At 42.8% G+C, this 16,700-nt stretch overlaps 1 protein-coding gene across 3 annotated transcripts in view; it reads left to right on the forward strand.

The window, feature by feature from the left end:
- The first annotated feature begins 395 nt into the window (after positions 1-395).
- The window catches only part of AR (androgen receptor), a 168,299-nt gene continuing 151,994 nt past the window's right edge, over positions 396-16,700 (forward strand). For all 3 annotated transcript variants that reach the window (XM_005593810.5, XM_065538539.2, XM_074029140.1), the window contains exon 1: positions 396-3,058. In XM_005593810.5, the coding sequence (XP_005593867.1) occupies positions 1,518-3,058 (1,541 nt within the window). In that variant the 5' untranslated portion in view covers positions 396-1,517. The remainder of the gene's footprint in view (positions 3,059-16,700) is intronic.

Genomic DNA, 16,700 nt, shown 5'->3' on the forward strand with positions numbered 1-16,700 from the left:
CATTAGGAGCAGGTACTCCTATCGTCCTTTTCCTCCCTCCTCCTCTACACCCCGTTGGTTTTTTAGATTGGGCTTTGGAACCAAATTTGGTGAGTGCTGGCCTCCAGGAAATCTGGATCTCTGGCGCTTAAAGCTTGGTTTAGCAAAGCAGGAGCTATTCAGGAAGCAGGGGTCCTCCAGGGCTACAGCTAGCCTCTCCTGCCCTCGCCCACGCTGCGCCAGCACTTGTTTCTCCAAAGCCACTAGGCAGGCGTTAGCGCGCGATGAGGGGAGGGGAGAAAAAGAAAGGGGAGGGGAGGGAAAAGGAGGTGGGAAGGCAAGGAGGCCGGCCCGGCGGGGGCGGGACCCGACTCGCAAACTGTTGCATTTGCTCTCCACCTCCCAGCGCCCCCTCCGAGATCCCGGGGAGCCAGCTTGCTGGGAGAGCGGGACGGTCCGGAGCAAGCCCAGAGGCAGAGGAGGCGACAGAGGGAAAAACGGCCGAGCTAGCCGCTCCAGTGCTGTACAGGAGCCGAAGGGACGCACCACGACAGCCCCAGCCCGGCTCCAGCGACAGTCAACGCCTTTTGCAGCGCGGCGACTTCGAAGCCGCCGCCCCGGAGCTGCCCTTTCCTCTTCGGTGAAGTTTTTAAAAGCTGCTAAAGACTCGGAGGAAGCAAGGAAAGTGCCTGGTAGGACTGACGGCTGCCTTTGTCCTCCTCCTCTCCACCCCGCCTCCCCCCACCCTGCTCCCCCCCCCCCGCCCCGCGTCTTCTCTCCCGCAGCTGCCTCAGTCGGCTACTCTCCGCCAACCCCCCTTACTGCCCCTCTCCCCACCCTCCCTCCCCCGTCGGCCCAGCGCTGCCAGCCCGAGTTTGCAGAGAGGTAACTCCCTTTGGCTGCGAGCGGGCGAGCTAGCTGCACATTGCAAAGAAGGCTCTTAGGAGCCAGGCGACTGGGGAGCGGCTTCAGCACTGCAGCCACGACCTGCCTGGTTAGGCTGCACGCGGAGAGAACCCTCCGTTTCCCCCCACTCTCTCTCTACTTCCTCCTGCTTTCCCCACCCCGAGTGCGGAGCCAGAGATCAAAAGATGAAAAGACAGTCAGGGCTTCAGTAGCCAAAAAATAAAACAAACAAAAACAAAACAAAACAAAAAAACGAAATAAAAGAAAAAGATAATAACTCAGTTCTTATTTGCACCTACTTCAGTGGACACTGAATTTGGAAGGTGGAGGATTTTGTTTTTTCTTTTAAGATTCGGGCATCTTTTGAATCTACCCTTCAAGTGTTAAGAGACAGACTGTGAGCCTAGCAGGGCAGATCTTGTCCACCGTGTGTCTTCTTCTGCAGGAGACTTTGAGGCTGTCAGAGCGCTTTTTGCGTGGTTGCTCCCGCAAGTTTCCTTCTCTGGAGCTTCCCGCAGGTGGGCAGCTAGCTGCAGCGACTACCGCATCATCACAGCCTGTTGAACTCTTCTGAGCAAGAGAAGGGGAGGCGGGGTAAGGGAAGTAGGTGGAAGATTCAGCCAAGCTCAAGGATGGAGGTGCAGTTAGGGCTGGGGAGGGTCTACCCTCGGCCGCCGTCCAAGACCTACCGAGGAGCTTTCCAGAATCTGTTCCAGAGCGTGCGCGAAGTGATCCAGAACCCGGGCCCCAGGCACCCAGAGGCCGCGAGCGCAGCACCTCCCGGCGCCAGTTTGCAGCAGCAGCAGCAGCAGCAGCAAGAAACTAGCCCCCGGCAACAGCAGCAGCAGCAGCAGGGTGAGGATGGTTCTCCCCAAGCCCATCGTAGAGGCCCCACAGGCTACCTGGTCCTGGATGAGGAACAGCAGCCTTCACAGCCTCAGTCAGCCCCGGAGTGCCACCCCGAGAGAGGTTGCGTCCCAGAGCCTGGAGCCGCCGTGGCCGCCGGCAAGGGGCTGCCGCAGCAGCTGCCAGCACCTCCGGACGAGGATGACTCAGCTGCCCCATCCACGTTGTCTCTGCTGGGCCCCACTTTCCCCGGCTTAAGCAGCTGCTCCGCCGACCTTAAAGACATCCTGAGCGAGGCCAGCACCATGCAACTCCTTCAGCAACAGCAGCAGGAAGCAGTATCCGAAGGCAGCAGCAGCGGGAGAGCCAGGGAGGCCTCGGGGGCTCCCACTTCCTCCAAGGACAATTACTTAGGGGGCACTTCGACCATTTCTGACAGCGCCAAGGAGCTGTGTAAGGCAGTGTCGGTGTCCATGGGCTTGGGTGTGGAGGCGTTGGAGCATCTGAGTCCAGGGGAACAGCTTCGGGGGGATTGCATGTACGCCCCAGTTTTGGGAGTTCCACCCGCTGTGCGTCCCACTCCGTGTGCCCCATTGGCCGAATGCAAAGGTTCTCTGCTAGACGACAGCGCAGGCAAGAGCACTGAAGATACTGCTGAGTATTCCCCTTTCAAGGGAGGTTACACCAAAGGGCTAGAAGGCGAGAGCCTAGGCTGCTCTGGCAGCGCTGCAGCAGGGAGCTCCGGGACACTTGAACTGCCGTCCACCCTGTCTCTCTACAAGTCCGGAGCACTGGACGAGGCAGCTGCGTACCAGAGTCGCGACTACTACAACTTTCCACTGGCTCTGGCCGGGCCGCCGCCCCCTCCACCGCCTCCCCATCCCCACGCTCGCATCAAGCTGGAGAACCCGCTGGACTATGGCAGCGCCTGGGCGGCTGCGGCGGCGCAGTGCCGCTATGGGGACCTGGCGAGCCTGCATGGCGCGGGTGCAGCGGGACCCGGCTCTGGGTCACCCTCAGCGGCCGCTTCCTCATCCTGGCACACTCTCTTCACAGCCGAAGAAGGCCAGTTGTATGGACCGTGTGGTGGTGGGGGCGGCGGCGGTGGCGGCGGCGGCGGCGGCGCAGGCGAGGCGGGAGCTGTAGCCCCCTACGGCTACACTCGGCCACCTCAGGGGCTGGCGGGCCAGGAAGGCGACTTCACCGCACCTGATGTGTGGTACCCTGGCGGCATGGTGAGCAGAGTGCCCTATCCCAGTCCCACTTGTGTCAAAAGCGAGATGGGCCCCTGGATGGATAGCTACTCCGGACCTTACGGGGACATGCGGTAAGTTTCTCCTTCCAGAAATGTCGCCTTTCGGCCCAGGGCACAGAGTCGCTCTGCATTCTGGGGTGTCTAGTGGCTCCTACCTGCGCGAACACTCAGACTGCCCCTGGGAGAGCTCAGCAGGGTAAACCTAGAGCTCTCCCCGTGGACTCCCGGCCTGCCAGAGGTTTAACCTGAGCTCTCCTAATTTCTGCTGCGTGTCCTGGGTGCTGATTCCTGCCCTCCCAGATTCTTCAACTCCCCCAACGGCCCCAAATTCTCGCTACCTCCTGGTACCCGAGTCCCAAACTTAAATCCTATTGTACGGGCCACCTTCAGAGACAAAGCTCATAAGCCCTCCACTCTTCCTTTTCTCCTGTCCTCGAAGTCTGAGAACCTCAATCAGAAATTTGGGCAATTTCTTCTCTTCGGGTCTGTTAGGACTTCCCTTTCAGTCTGTGCAGATTAGAGTCAAAAAGACTGGCCCAAGAGCTTCTCAGCGGGTCTCCTCCAAAGAGGTAAAATGAAATTCTCGGTTAGGGAAAGAAAGTGGTCTCTGGGTGCTGAGGTCTGCTATGTGAAGGAGTGAACTTCTTTCCCGGAAGCAACTGGGGACTTGCTCCAGGGCTGGAGGTCAGTAGAGATAATCTGAACCGTCATGTTTAGAGTAGGCAGAGGGGCAACTTTCTTGGTAAAGACTCCACAGGATTTGCATTCACAGTTTCTCAACGTTGGTTGACTATGTTGAAAGTAGTTGCTTGGGTCGGTTTTCTCTTATAAAGTGTTTATTTTCTCTGTGGATTTTAACAGATCCACAACCCCCTACTTCAGGTTTGCATCAGATCTATAAAGAGGAGAATATTCTTTTAATGTACAATTTAATTAGGCTTCAGTCTGACTTACAAAAGTGTTGGAAAACATATTTTTGTGAAACATTTCCTGCTGTTTCAGTGTGCCCCAAAATCTCCACTGGGGGAGGGAGGAGTGAGGTTTTTCTTATTATATTCCTTCATTTTTAGGACATGTTGGCATTTTAGAATACATGCTGTTAGCTCTAACAAATTGAGTAAGAACTCTTAGTGACCTATGAGCCATAATCTTACCCCAGAGTTTTAATTAGCATATGAGAAAAGTGGCAGGCAATTGCATCGTGCTTATTAAAAATTATTCCTCACCGCAATTGTTGAGCTTCTTGGAGACCATGCTGAAGATTTTCTCCCCCAGCAAATTAAGATATTAGTTTATCTAGTGAGGGAGGACATACTGAATTGGGGAATTCACTCCTCAGGTAGACCAGGTGCTGATGTCCCTGTGGACTTATGTCTTATTCTTTGTTTCTATGGCTGTTTTCTTTTATCTGTGACTTCTCCGAAATTTCTTTGTTAGCCTTAACATCTTCGTTTGGGGACTTAAATCCAGCAATTTGCCTTCTTTCACTGATGCTTTCCTTGTTACAAGGTAGAGATAGCACGCTATTAGTGAAGAAAGAAAGAGGAGGGTAGGATTTCATATTATTTTGTGGGCTGTTGAAGAAACAGCTTCTTACCAGGCTTTACATTCCATTAGGTTTTTAATGTTTGGCTTACAAGATTTTGAAAGGGTTCATTTGATATCGTCAAAGTATTTTCCAGTTAATTTAGACTCTTTATTTTTGTAATGGGTTTATCCTATGGGACAAAAAAAGTATTCTTCATTTTATAAGAATAAATTTTCTTGGCAGGGTTAATTTTTTTTCTAAGCCTGTCACTAGACGGTGGAGCCCTTCTTCTACTGTAAACTTTTCTTGTGGGAAAATGTCTAAGGTGCATTTTGACCTGCCATGATACTAAACCCAGACTCTGGAACCTTCCATCTTCTGCATGCCTCCCCCACAACTTACTTACTTAGCAGCGAAAAAACTGATGGTTCCACATATTTCTTAAAAAATGTGTGCCTTCAAAGGCAAAACCAAAATTTTTAGGGAATAACTATAGAGAGCAAAAGTTACTCCCATCAGGTAGACAATGAGCTTGGTGATTTTATTTCAGGTCTTAATGAAAAAAGCTTCTTTATGAGGAAGATTATCATATCTTGGTGCCTCCTTGACAGTCTGCTTAAATTAATGACATAAACTAATGAGAATTTAGCAGTTCCTGCAGAAAGTACAAGATTTTTTTTTTCTGGTTTTTGATTGCTGCACTGATTATGAGGAGTCTAGTTAAAAGGAAAACTGGTGTTCCTGTCTCGTAAGTTGACGAAGACTTTCCATTTCTAGGATAGAGAAAATCCTTAAGTCAGTTTATTGAAAATTAATCAATTTAATCAGAATGCAATCAATTCCAATCCAAAAGTTGATATTTTCTTACTTTCTCTTTTTTTCTCCTCACTTTGTAGGGGTGCAATTTGGTGAAAGGCAAGAGATTTCTTAAGCCAAATCAAGAGTGTCTTCCCTTTCTGTATTGCATGCATTATGTGCCATTTTTTAGCTAAAAATCTCAAAATTGTGCAGGCTTACAGTGACCTGTTGGGTTCCTCTCTTTTCCATTCATGTGTGTGTTTATGCACATTAGTTAATTTTGTGAAGGGATTTTTTTAAACCTTAGTAACATCTGCACTCACTCTGTGTTCTTACACATTTACAATGTTTCTGCTGAGAGGATGGGAGATGCAAAGGTGGTCTCTTTTACTTAATTTAGCATGTGATTTAAACAGAAGGAAAAATAAAAAGTGATGGGACTTGTGTGCAACCCTGATGATATTTTGTGGAGTTGTCTGTCTTCTCTCTGAGATCAAACAGGACTACAACTTTGTTAATTGACCACTGGCTCCCTTGGCAGAGGTAGGGCTTCTTAGATTCCAGCAGGCAGCACAATAATATGACAAAAATTTATTCTTGGGAGTTGGGTTCTAAGAGAGTCTGCATGCCAGAATTAGAGTTTGGGGTTTAGAGAAATTATCCAGATGCAAAAAGAACATTTTAATTTTTCTCTTGGTAATTTGTTCTGGTCTCCATAGTAGGTAGTACTTTAGCAGTGCTTTGATATTGACAAGTCTTGTTCCCTTTTTCTATTAGATTTTTCAAAATAAGGCATTTTATTAATTCCTCTTTCCTTCTCCTCTCTCCTCTCAGTTATCAAGCATTTTTATGACTATCTTACAAGGGACAGTTTGTCTTGTAAAGCAGAATTTTCCTTTGAAACCAAGACAGACTATTTCTCCCCATAGGCTTCAAGAACCAATATTTTGGCAAGAAGCATCTTTTCCTTGTGGTCAGCAAATAGGTAGTGAGTTCTGTCTGGATTCCAACAATCAACACCTGAGGACCAAATAGCCACACTGGGTGGCACCCCATCTGGAAGTATACACAGGATGTAGCCCTCTTTCTTGTCCACAGCTCAAGTCAGCCAAAGATTAACACTGGTGAGAGATATTTTCGAAGAAGTTTGCAGGCTTCCAATTGCAGGGTCGTTTTGGGGTGCTTTCTTGCCTGTGCTAATTTTATCTCATCAGGCTTCCATTCTTTGAGCTGTAAACTTTGAAATAATATATTAGATTCGCTGGTACGTTTAATTTTCTTTGTCAAGTGTTTTTCATTCCAATAGTAATTTTTCATCTGGTGTACATATATGCATTTAAAACAAAAAATTCTTTGGTCTCCTTTCGCGTACATGCACTGTGGCTTGTACGTGTGCAAGCCACTTGGTGGGATTATGTGAATTGGGGTTAGAAATGTGGACAATTTTATTATGATTATTTTTAATGGTGATATCAAGATCACCAGTTTCATTCAGAACCTTGCATAAGCAGGGAGCAGAATGTGGACTGGGTGTGGCAAAGCAAGGGCTTATTTTATAGCCAAACCTGAAATCACAACTCTGAAATATAAAAAAAAAAGCAAACAAAAAAATCAAGTTTTGTGAGCTTGGTCAGAGAAGGAAAAGAAAATCTCTCCCCACCCCCCACCTCCACCATTTTCTCTTTGTCTGCAGCTTCCTCAAGTGCTGCCTGTCCCCGATTTTCTTTTATTCCACTCCTTTCATGTTTTTGACATTGAAATACAGACTCTTCTTTCCACTTCTCAGGGCATTTTTCTCATTACACCTGTGGCATGCTCCTAAATAATTTCTTAAAAAAAAAAAAATCTGTAAAGTAGCCGATTAGATCAACCCCAGCATCTCTCCCTTAAGACCTAGATGACATGAGGGGATTGCAAAATGAATAGCTGGGTTTTTTTTACCTTGAGGTTAAAGCCTGGTTCAACAGTTGCTGAGGGAGTTAACTAGATGGCTTGAGGACTTGGCAATTTCATAAAGTATTTTGTCTTATGCTGTCGCTGTCTCTGTCTCTGTCTTGATCTCTGTCTCTCTCTGTGTACTGTAATGTTGGCCACCTTCTCTCAGAACCTGAGAGAGAGCTCTGAGACCCTTCCCAGGTCGGTTCGGTTCAGACCTCGGTAGCCTGGTCACAAGCAGTACCTAATATGCATATGAGGGTGCATGCTGTAAGTGTCCGGCTGGGCTAATCTGCTTAAGCTACATAAAAATTAATCATTTGAAAACAAAGAAAGATATTAAAGAAATTATTCTACCTCCGACTTCTCATATCAGCATTCCATCAAGTTCTGGGATGTTAAATTCAGAGAAAGTTAACCTCATCTTAAACACAAAGTTGACTTTTAAACAAAATTGCTTATAAAGTTCCGTACAGTTACCAGCATTGGTTGCCCTTTGTCATACGGAAGAGAATTATGAAATCTCATATTTACATAGCATTCTTAAAAAAAAAAAAGACACAGTGTTTTCCAGTTTATTCACTGCATTCATGTTAGTTTGAGTAGGCCAGGAGGGGTGCTTAGTGATTACCCTTTTGCTAGGTAAAGAAGTAGAAAGATAGATTTTCTATGATGTTTGTTTACCACGTAGGGGAATCTCTCTAGAGCAACACTCCCAGGCTTTTTCTTCTTGAAATTTCCCACCTGACAAATACTTTAGATTGTTACTCCTAAGGACTTCTCTCAGTAGCTGCTACATAGAGACGATAGTCTATGAATTATTGCTTGCACACTCATGGGTGATGCCACACGCTCTCTCTCCTGGCAGTTCTTGCTGCCAACCTGCAGGCCACACTAGGACTGAAGGCAGCTCATCTAGATAAGTTTATAGCATTAAAGTGCTGGGTCACTTGAGAATGTTGTCAATTTAGGTTACTTAGTACCTAAGTGTTATTTTTTAAATAATAGCTTTATTGAGACGTAATTTACAATCCATACAATTCACTCTTCTAAAGTGTACAGTTCCATGCTTTTCAGTATATTCAGAGTTGTGCAACCATTATTGCAATCAATTTTAGAACATTTTAATCACCCCCAAAGGAAACGCTATGCACCTTTGTGTTCAATGCCTTATGTTCCCTCAGTCCTTAGCAACCAATAATCTACTTCTATCTATGGATGTGCTTATTCTAATATTTTGTATGAATGAAATCATGTAATATGTGGTCTTTTGTGACTAGCTTCTTTCACACAGAATATGTTTTCAAGGTCATCCATGCTGAAGCACGTATCAGTACTTCGCTATTTTTTATAGCCTAATAATGTTCCACTGTATGACTATACCACATTTTATCTATCCGTTTATCAGGTAATGAGCATTAGGGTTGTTTCCACCTTTTGACTATTATGAATAATACTGCTGTGAACATTCATGTACAAGTTTATTGTGGACATATTCAGTCCACATATTGTGGACATTTTCAATTCTTTTGGATACATACATAGGATTGAAATCTCTGAGTCATATGGTACCTCTATGTTTATCCTTTGAAGAACTGTCAAACTGTTTTCGAAAGTGTCTGCACTGTTTTACAATCCCATCAGCAACGTATGAGGGGTCCATTTCTTCCACATCCTTGCCAACACTTGTAATTCTCTTTTTTATTACAGCTATATTAGTGGGTGTGAAGTGGTACCTCATTGTGGTTTTTATTTCTATTTCCCTAATAACGAATAATGTTCAGTATCTATTCGTGTTCTTATTGGCCATTTGTATATCTTCTTTTTTGAGAAATATCTATTTGGATTCTTTGCCCATTTTTTAGTTGGGTTTTTTATTATTGAGTTTTAAGAGTTTTAAAAAATATATTCTGGATGCATGTCCTTTAATAGATTGTGATTTGTGGATATTTTTTCACATTCTGTGGGTTGTCTTTTTTACTTTTTGTGTTCTTAATGGTATCTAGATTGAAGCACAAAAAAAGTTTTTAAGTTTGATGAAGTCCAATTCATCTGTTTTTTTTTTTTCTGTTTTGGCGTATGATTTTGGCATCATATCTAAGAAGGCTTTGCCTAATCCAAGATTACAAAGATTTACACATATGTTTCCTTCTAAGAGTTTTATAGTTTTCGCTGTTTACACTTAGGTCTTTCATCAGTTTTGATGTAATGTTTATATATGATTGAGGTCGGGGTCCGACTTCATTCTTTTACACATAGATACTCATTTCTTACAATATTCTTGTTGAATTTTTCCTCACTTAACTGTCTTGGCACCCTTTGTGTAAAATCAGTTGACTGTAAATGTGAGGGTTTATTTGTGGACTCTCAACTGTATTCAGTTGATCTATATGTTTATTCCTATGCCAGTACCACATTATCTTGATTATTGTAGGTTTTTAGTGAGTTTTGAAATTAGGAATTTTGTGCTCTTTGACTTTGGTCTTGTTTTTCAAGGTTGTTTTGGCTCTTGTGGGTCCCTTGAGTTTTCATATGAATTGGGATAAGTTTGTCAATTTCTACAAAGAAGTCAGCTGGGATTCTCACAGGAACTATATTACATCTGTAAATCAATTTGGGGAGCATTGCCATCTCAACAACGTTAAGTTTTTTCATCCATAAATATGAGATGTCTTCCCATTTATTTAGATCTTCCTTTTGTCAACAATTTTTTATTGTTTTCAGATGATAAGTTTTGCAGTTCTTTTTAAAATTTAGTCTTAAGTGATTTATTTTTTGATACTATTATAAATTGAACTGTTTTGTTGATTTTCTTTTCAGATTATTCACTGCCAATGTATGAAAACATAATTGTTTTGTGTATTGATCTTGCATCCTGCAACCTTGCTGAAAATACCTGAGTTTTGAATACTTCTGGGACTTATGGGGAAGAGGGCTTCTGCTGTTTCACTGAACGTTAAAGCTTATTTCATTTCATCCTGTATGAAGGCTGCATACAAGCCTTCTGTATGAAGGGGACACTGTTGTCATTTTTACTCAGCTATAAATTTGAACTGGTAATCCCATCCCCTTTCAGGATGAATAGGAGAGTGTTTTTAAATGTTCATCTCTTTAGAGAACAGCGGGAAAGAAGCCTAATAAGGTTTGGGTCGTTTATAATCCCTTTTTCAGAATTTGGATTTGGGAACTATTAGCAAGGGAGTGAGTAATAATAATAATTTCTATATAGAAAACTAACATGTAGAGGTGACAAATGAAATCACTAGCTATATTTGGCTTATGTTTAGGTTTTTATAAGCAGCTAAAATCATAATTTTGTGTTTTTATCTCTTGTCCTTTGGACAGAGTAAATTCCAATACTCCTTCTGATGTGCATTTCTAGATGGGGAAAGGATTCCTTTACTCTCATATAATTTAAGCTTCTTTTTAGAGATGTACTCCATAGCCATGAAGCAAAGATAAAATTCATCTATGTAGAGATTGAACTTTGTCTTCATTAACACTCTAGGCTAAAGGTCATAGCTAATCAGCTACAACTGTCATGTCCTGATAATTGTGAGTTAACTGCAGGCCACCCAGCAAAAGGTTTAGTTATAATCTGATAGCTGTCTGTAGAGATTACCCTAATAAAGGGAATTTTTTAAAAAAGAATCTGGCAGGGGATAGTAGCTCACTTCTGTAATCCCAGCACTTTGGGAGGCCGAGGTGGGCGGATCATCTGAGGTCAGGAGTTCAAGACCAGCCTGGCCAACATGGTGAAACCCCATGTCTACTAAAAATACAAAAATTATCCAGGCGTTTTGGTGGGCACCCATAATCCCAGCTACTTGGGAGGCTGAGGCAGGAGGATCACTTGAGCCTAGGAGGCAGATGTTGCAGCGAGCCGAGATCATGCCACTGCACTCCAGGATCCGTCAAAAAAAAAAAAAAAAAAAAAAAAAGACTCTATCAATCAACCACTTTTCATTAAGCACCTGCTATGTGTCCAGCATGTACTAGGAAGAGATAAGATAAAAGGGGACACAATTCAGACAGAATCTTCTTGAGGTAATTGCTTACAAGGAGCTTATAGCCACTGAAAACAAAAACAAACAAAAACAAATAACCAAAACCCAAACAGAAATGCAGCACCATCATGCCATAATGCCTGTATGAGATCCTGGATTGTACGGTGTGGATCTTTTTAAATGTAGATATTTAAAAAAAAAAAAAAGAGAGAGAGAGAGAGAAATGAATCAATAGAGGCTGAAGTGGTCAACAATGTTACCTGTGGCTGCTTTTAATCCTTTGTGGCAGTAAGTAGGAGCATGTCTAAACTCAAGCAATAGATTAAAGATCCTGATGTATATTTTAAATAACAGAAGTTGGTACCTCTGGAAAGAATTAACTGGAGGCATGGGTTGAAATCTATTTCTGCTTATTAAATAGTGCACCCCAGTCAAGTTAGTTGCCAATTTTTTTTCAGTTTCTTTGGCTATATCATCGCACTTGTTGGGTACATGTTTTTGATGTATTTATCTGAACAAGTCCGCAATAATATGAGTAATAAATTAGAATAGAAGGTGATTAATAGCTCTGAATTTGATATAAGATGCCCAGTGTGGTGGTCAGATCAAGAGTTGTTTTTCGGCCGGGCGCGGTGGCTCAAGCCTGTAATCCCAGCACTTTGGGAGGCCAAGGCGGGTGGATCACGAGGTCAGGAGATCGAGACCATCCTGGCTAACATGGTGAAACCCCGTCTCTACTAAAAATACAAAAAACTAGCCGGGCGTGGTGGCGGGCGCCTGTAGTCCCAGCTACTCGGAGGCTGAGGCGGGAGAATGGCGTGAACCCGGGAGGCGGAGCTTGCAGTGAGCCGAGATCGCGCCACTGCACTCCAGCCTGGGCGACACAGCGAGACTCCGTCTCAAAAAAAAAAAAAAAAAAAAAAAAAAAAAAAAAAAAAGAGTTGTTTTTCTGCCTTCTAAGTTTCCATTGATCCTGATGGATTGCACAAATAGAACAATTCGGGGAGTATGGGGGCACATGACGATCTTATAAGAGCTTTGCTGTAATAGACAACGTAACATTCTGAAACGGCCTACCACCTAACATGGGCTCTGGTTCTCTGCAGGTTGAGTGAGTTCCTTGCTTGTGGAACTGTAGTCCCGCTATCTGGCCGCTAGGGGGACTGCAAGTGCCCCGTGGCAGGATTTCCCTGGGAATGGTGAGCCTCCATTGACGGTTTCAACACACAGCCAAGGCCCTATCGCAGGATAACTTCAACCAGAACTGCTTAGCACCAGACAATAAATAAGCTACTATGGTACTTACTGTTTCATTTGGGATGTTCTTTCTCGAAGTGTCAAGCATTTTAAAGTAATATTTTGACTTTTTAATACCTCTCTTTGCATATGGAGCAGGACACAGCAAATATATTCAAGTAGCACTGTCCAGTTTATAGAGAAGTTTCATATTCCATTATTGCATTTCATTCTTGTTTCTACCCTGTACAAGTAACTAGAGTTTGGAGTATTATAATAGTATTCATACTATTACAATACTTTTATTCCCATTATAAAAATTATGCTAAGAGTGGTTAAGTTACATGTTTACAATCAAACAGCATCAAAGTGACAGATCTGGGATTTCAGTCTCATTCTTTCTTCTCCAGATCATGTGTTCCCTGCTTTTATCTCACAGCTCTTTTTACCTTATAGATAGGAAACATGAGAGTCAGAGAGGCAAAAGAACCACAAGTGGTGTCAATACTAGAAATTTATGAAGTTCTTAAGGCTTCTAGGTTTGTTACCCATCCACCAGACTGATGGATTTGGTTGTGTGAGAGTTCTGGGTGTCAATAACCTTGCCATTCTACTTTACAGACTGCATACATTCAATAAATGCCTATTAAGCATCTACTATGTGCCAAATTCTGTACTAGGCACCAATGATGTAGCAGCGAACAGAACACACAAAAATATCTGAATGGAGCTGACAGTTTAATGAGAGGAGACATGTAGTATACATCTGAGCATGAATAGTGTCATGCAGAATAACTTCAGAGTATAGGGTATAGAGATTCATGGTGAGAGGGAATATTTTATATCTGCTGGCCAGGGAAAACCTTACTGGAAAGGTAAATTTTGAGCAGTGACCTGAAGGAAATTAGGAAATGAGCTGCTATTTGGACATCTGGAGTTAGAATATTCCAGGCCCAGGGAACCACAGGCACAAAGGGCCTGAGGCAGGAGAGCATGCTTGCTGTGATGGAGGACAAAAAGGCTCATATGGCTGGTTTAAATAAGTGAAGGATGGTAGACAATGAGATCAGAGTTAATGAGGTTGCATGGTAGGTCTTCTTTAAGACTTTGGATTTTACTCGTAAGCAGGGTGTATTGGAAGGTTTTGAGCAAAGTAACATGACCTGACTTACACTTTAACAGGCTCCCTCCTCTTCATAACATCTGTCACTCTGATATATTATACGTTTGTTTGTTTACTTACTGTATGTGTGGAGAAGAGACTGTGGGAGCAAGGAGGGAAGCAGGGAGACAAGGCCACTGCAGTGATCTGGGTGAGAGGTGACCATGTCTCAGACTAAGGTAGTATTGGTGGAGAAGATAGGAAGTGGCTGAATTCTGGATGAGTTTTGATGGTAGAGCCAACAGCATTTACTGACAGGTTGGATATTCACTGTGAAAAAAATAGAGGAGATGAGGATGATTGCCAAATTTTTGGTCTGAGTAACTGGAAAAATGAGATTGCCATTTACTAAAATTGTGAAGACTGTATGTAGAGCAGGTGCATGGGCAGGATAGAAATCAAGAGTTTGATTTTTTACTTATAAAGTTTGAGTTATCTGATGACCATCCTGATGGCTTCTCAGTTTTCATTCAGTGCCCTCAGCTTTGCTGTTCTTCAAGAAGATTAAAAAGGACCTTAGAGATCACCTAGGCTGTAGGTACCCTCTCCCTTCTTTCCTTTTACTTTATAGAGGTCTATAGAAGGGTAGGGACTTATCCAAGGTGAAACAGTGAGCTGGTGACAGAACTAGGGCACAAACCCAGTTCTCTTCGATTCTGATTCAGTAGATTTTTGTGTGTGTGTGTGATTCTGAGGACTCATTTGGGCAAGAGTGAGTTTTTTGTTTGTTTGTTTGTTTGCGCAAACCTAAAACCAGGTGATTAAACTAAATAGTGACTAAAACTGGAAAACTATACAAATTGGTTGCTCTCCCCAATCAAACTGAAATATTATTATTAGGTTTTTACTGAACTACATACCAAAATATTTTTTTCCTGTAAAAATACAGTAAGTGGGCTTTTAAAGGCAATTGAGCTTTTATCAAAGCTAGAATCTACAGGGCACCTGGACAAAAATGGCCTAAAATCCTAAGAAATTAGAGTTCATGGAACCTGGAAGACCATCTTGTCCAGCTAGCTCATTTTATTGGTAGAGTGCCTGAGGCACCGAGATGGAAAGGGACTTGGCTAAGCTCATACAGCAAGCTAGTGCCTGACCTAGTCAGAGCCTGTTCTAAGTATTAGTTGTATGTTGTTTTCTTGAAAAAAGTCTATATTGGAAAAATGAAAATTCTTTGTTCCATACTGAGAACAAAGAATTATATATAATCATATATAATAATAATGATAGCACTTACTGAATGTTTGCTGTGTAAACTTCCGCACCTTGCATGAACTGATTCATTTAATTCTCATGTCAACTTTAGGAAGCAGGCCTAGAGACGTTAAATAACTTGTCCAAGGGTCACACAGCTAGGAAGTAGCAGAACTTGTGTGCACTCCCAGGAAGTCTGGCTTCTAACCACAAGGTTCTAACTACTGTGCAATATCAGCAGCTTCTCAGATTACTCTTCACCTTCACCATCCCAAAAGACTGGCGACATAGGTGACTTCATTATGTACTGCCCCTATTATAGTCCACTGATCCTCACCAAATAGCTGGGTGGCCTAGAGGTTAAAGTAGGGGCACAGTGATGGAAAGGGGTGGTTAGAAGAGGTTGATAACTTATGATAGGGATTGGAAAACAGAACTCTAGGAATTATTGAAAAGGGCCTAGAGATCCCAAGGAGGTTGATCTCAGACTGCTACAAACCTGGGCAATTTGATGCCTGCTTAAATAGGAGAGTTAAGATAAGAAAAATAAAATTGCCAGTTTTTACAGTCAGGCATTGTTTTATTTCTTTTACATGTATTAATTCATTTAATCCTCAAAATAATCCATGAGGTAGCTACAATTATCATTTCTATGTTATAGATGAAGAAACAGGCACAGAGCAATTAAGTAACCTGCCCAAGATTAGAGAACAAGTAAGTGAAAGTGCCAATATTAGAATCTAGGTGATTCAGCTCCACAACTTATGTTATTTTCCAATACATTTATGGAACGAGGTAATTTTCATATAACAGAAAGTGTTTAAAGTGCAAAAACATTGTGCCTGAACTTCAAACATTGAACAACTCATACCCTTAATATACACCAGCTGCTTTTAAGGACTCTTAGAAGTAAGGATACTTACCTAAAGTCATATGTTGAACAAGTAGCAGAACCGGAACTTGAATTTGAGACTCCAGACTGCCAGACCTCTTTCCACTCTATCACTTGGGCTCCCTTCTAACATTGATTTGTCTCTCTCCATTCTTCCTCCGTATTGCTCTGCCCTTCACCTTTTAATTACCTGTCTCCATCAACAAGATTGGACAGAGAATTGGGAGAGTGAGCAGAGTCCATTTCCTTCCAGAGACTGGACAAAAGGAACAAAATGTTGGGAAAAAAGTCAGCATGTGGATTTTGTGGGATTTACACTAAATAAGAACGGACACTTGCCAGGACTGACAAGATGCTACCTCAATCCCTCTAGGCCCCAATGTGTTATGCAGGATCCCATAAGAAGTCATGAATGTGGTTGTCAGATAATCTTTTTGTTACTGTGGAAATGGAAGCAGGATACTGCAAAAATCTGTCTCTCCAGGTTTTCTTTTAAAGAAGGTACAGTCTTGCTAAATGATAACTGTTTGGACATTTATTTGAAAATGGGCAGTGCAGGAGAGAAAGAATTTTTCCAAGCTTGTCACATTGGGCCATCTCTCTGAAGCATTGTCCAACCTCTAATTAGATGAGGAGACTGCATTAACCAAGAGTTGAGAGTAAAGATGGAAACACTTGATGTTTGGTGTTTGGGTGCAGAAAGGATTCCAAAACATGTTCTGAGTTTCTTTACTCTGCCCATCCCTCCTTCCCTTTCATCTTTGTTTAAAAACCATGGTTAGCAAATGTGTAGTCTGTTTGCAATTGTTCATCTGAAAAATTTGTTTGATCAGCCTTTTGAAAAAAAGATCAAAATAGACTGAGATATTTTAGTCACCAACTATCTAATAATAGACCAAAAATTTAAACCATGCTCATACTTTCATATGGTATGTGGTTTGTTTTAGACGCTTTCTGGGCTT

This window comes from Macaca fascicularis, chromosome X, assembly GCF_037993035.2.
Source record: "Macaca fascicularis isolate 582-1 chromosome X, T2T-MFA8v1.1".
Classification (NCBI taxonomy): Eukaryota; Metazoa; Chordata; class Mammalia; order Primates; family Cercopithecidae; genus Macaca; species Macaca fascicularis.